General features: G+C 36.5%; 1 protein-coding gene across 1 annotated transcript; it reads left to right on the forward strand.

Annotated features, from left to right (window-relative positions):
* The first annotated feature begins 366 nt into the window (after positions 1 to 366).
* On the forward strand, positions 367 to 1,308 carry LOC110338483 (vomeronasal type-1 receptor 2-like). Its single transcript, XM_021221821.1, has one exon. The coding sequence runs from the start codon at positions 367 to 369 to the stop codon at positions 1,306 to 1,308; it is 942 nt and encodes a 313-aa protein (XP_021077480.1).
* The last annotated feature ends 762 nt before the right edge of the window (positions 1,309 to 2,070 follow it).

A 2,070-nucleotide genomic window follows, 5' to 3' on the forward strand; every position in this document is an offset into this window, starting at 1 on the left:
TTTCTTCCTTGAAGAAGACGATGAGAGAATGCTTCTGCAATGTGGGTGGGTTTGTAGAACTGAGCATTCTTTCATTTTGAGCTCACATGTCATTTTTTCTACCAGGATAACTTTGCCCTATCCCTAATGTTAATATTTTATAAATATATAATGGAATTTGCTCCATAAACATGTGCATTTGAAGACTTCACCAGTTCACATTGGAATTTGTTGGTATTTCAGTAACTGTAGAAGGTGATGCAGACAGTATTTTGTTCTGCCAACCACCTTGGGTTTTCAATCTTCAGCTAATATGATTCTTGTGCATTTGTTAAAACATGTGCATAGTACCATTTGAGATACAAAAATGTAACCATCATTTGAAACATGAGAAGTGTTTGGTTGCATATATTGAAGTCAGTTTTTCTCAGTCATAATATGGATGCCAGGAATTTGGGAATAGGAATAATATATCTGTTACAGAGTACAGTTGGAATTCTAGGAAACATCTCTCTCCTTTTCTACTACTTGGTTATTTATTATAAGATCCCCAAACGAAAGCCCACGGATTTGATTATTATGCATCTGATCATAGTGAATATCTTGATCATACTCTCGAAAGGAATGTCTAAAACAATGACAACTTTTGGGTTGAAACTTTTCTTTAATGATTGGAGCTATCAATTTTTTATGTATGTTCTAAGAGTTTTCAGGAGCATGTCCGTTGTCACCATCTGCCTCTTGAGTGTCTTCCAGGCCATCACCATCATCCCAAGAAACTCCTGTTGGAAGAATCTTAGAGTCAAATCTCCAAAGGATATTAGTCTCTGCATTTCTCTCTCCTGGGTCTTATACATCTTCATAAATCTTATTTTCCCTTTGTACATGTCCATAACATTTACTGGGAAAAACAAAACAGAGGATACAAATTTCAAACTCTATACTATTGTAGGATATGACAAAAACACAGTTTCCTTATATATAAGTTTTTTTGTGTTTCCTGAAATTCTGTTCTCTGGTCTCATCACCTGGTCAGGTAGCTCAGTGATTGTCATTCTGTACAGGCACAAACAGCGAGTTCAATACATCCGCAGCACTCACGCTTCCCTTAGCAGCACCCCTGAATCCAGAGCCACTCAGAGCATCCTGGTCCTAGTTTCCATCTTTATGACTTTCTATACACTCTCTGCCATCCTACATGCTTACAACGCTGTATTTCACAGTTCAAATTGGTGGCTAATTAATTTCACAAACATTATAACTTTATGTATTCCCACTTCAATCCCTTTTGTACTTATGAATAAATTATCCCCTCTCTCCAAACCCTGATTTCTCTAGGAAAAGTATACAAAACTCTTTAATACTTTGAATGCTTTTGAAGAGTCCAATTTTCAAAAAGAAAAAAAAAACACACAGCCATGCCTTGGATAAGACATTATAGAGCCAAAGGCCTTTATAAGTTAAATCGTAATGACTATTTAGGTTACTTCAGCTGGTGGGACATTATTCCAAGATTAGCAAAATTGTGTTGATCTGGGAACTTTGACACTTTAATGGACTCATTTCACAGCATTTTGTTGTTGTTGTTGTTGTTCGGGCTTCCTTGATGAGAACATTCTCAATATGTTTTAGCAAATCATCTCCACTTTTGCTATCAGGTGGGTGCTGAATGCTCTGGTATATTTCCTATGTATTCTAACTAAGCTTTACTCAATAGGCCCAAGACTAAGTAACTACAACTACTGGTTAAATGCTGGTAAATTTTTACCATAGAAAGACTTGTTCAGTTCACATATACTCCAGGACATGAATGATCCAAACACTTCTTGTGCCTGTACACTTCGCCTTGCCTGCAGCTTCTCCAGAGGTATGAGTCCCTGTTTGCCATGAGCTTTGTAATAGCTACACTACACCATATATCAAAGTAAAACTGATACGTCTTATACAGACTCAATAAAAACATGACTGAGCAAGATTAAGGGTATCGACCAAAGGCTGATTATTGGAGATTTACAGTGTTGTATTTACATCTTAGGGCCCTCTTTTATCTATGTAACAATCAATTCAGCACTACTCTTTTTAGTTTAATCA

Source organism: Mus pahari, chromosome 21, assembly GCF_900095145.1.
Source record: "Mus pahari chromosome 21, PAHARI_EIJ_v1.1, whole genome shotgun sequence".
NCBI lineage: Eukaryota > Metazoa > Chordata > Mammalia > Rodentia > Muridae > Mus > Mus pahari.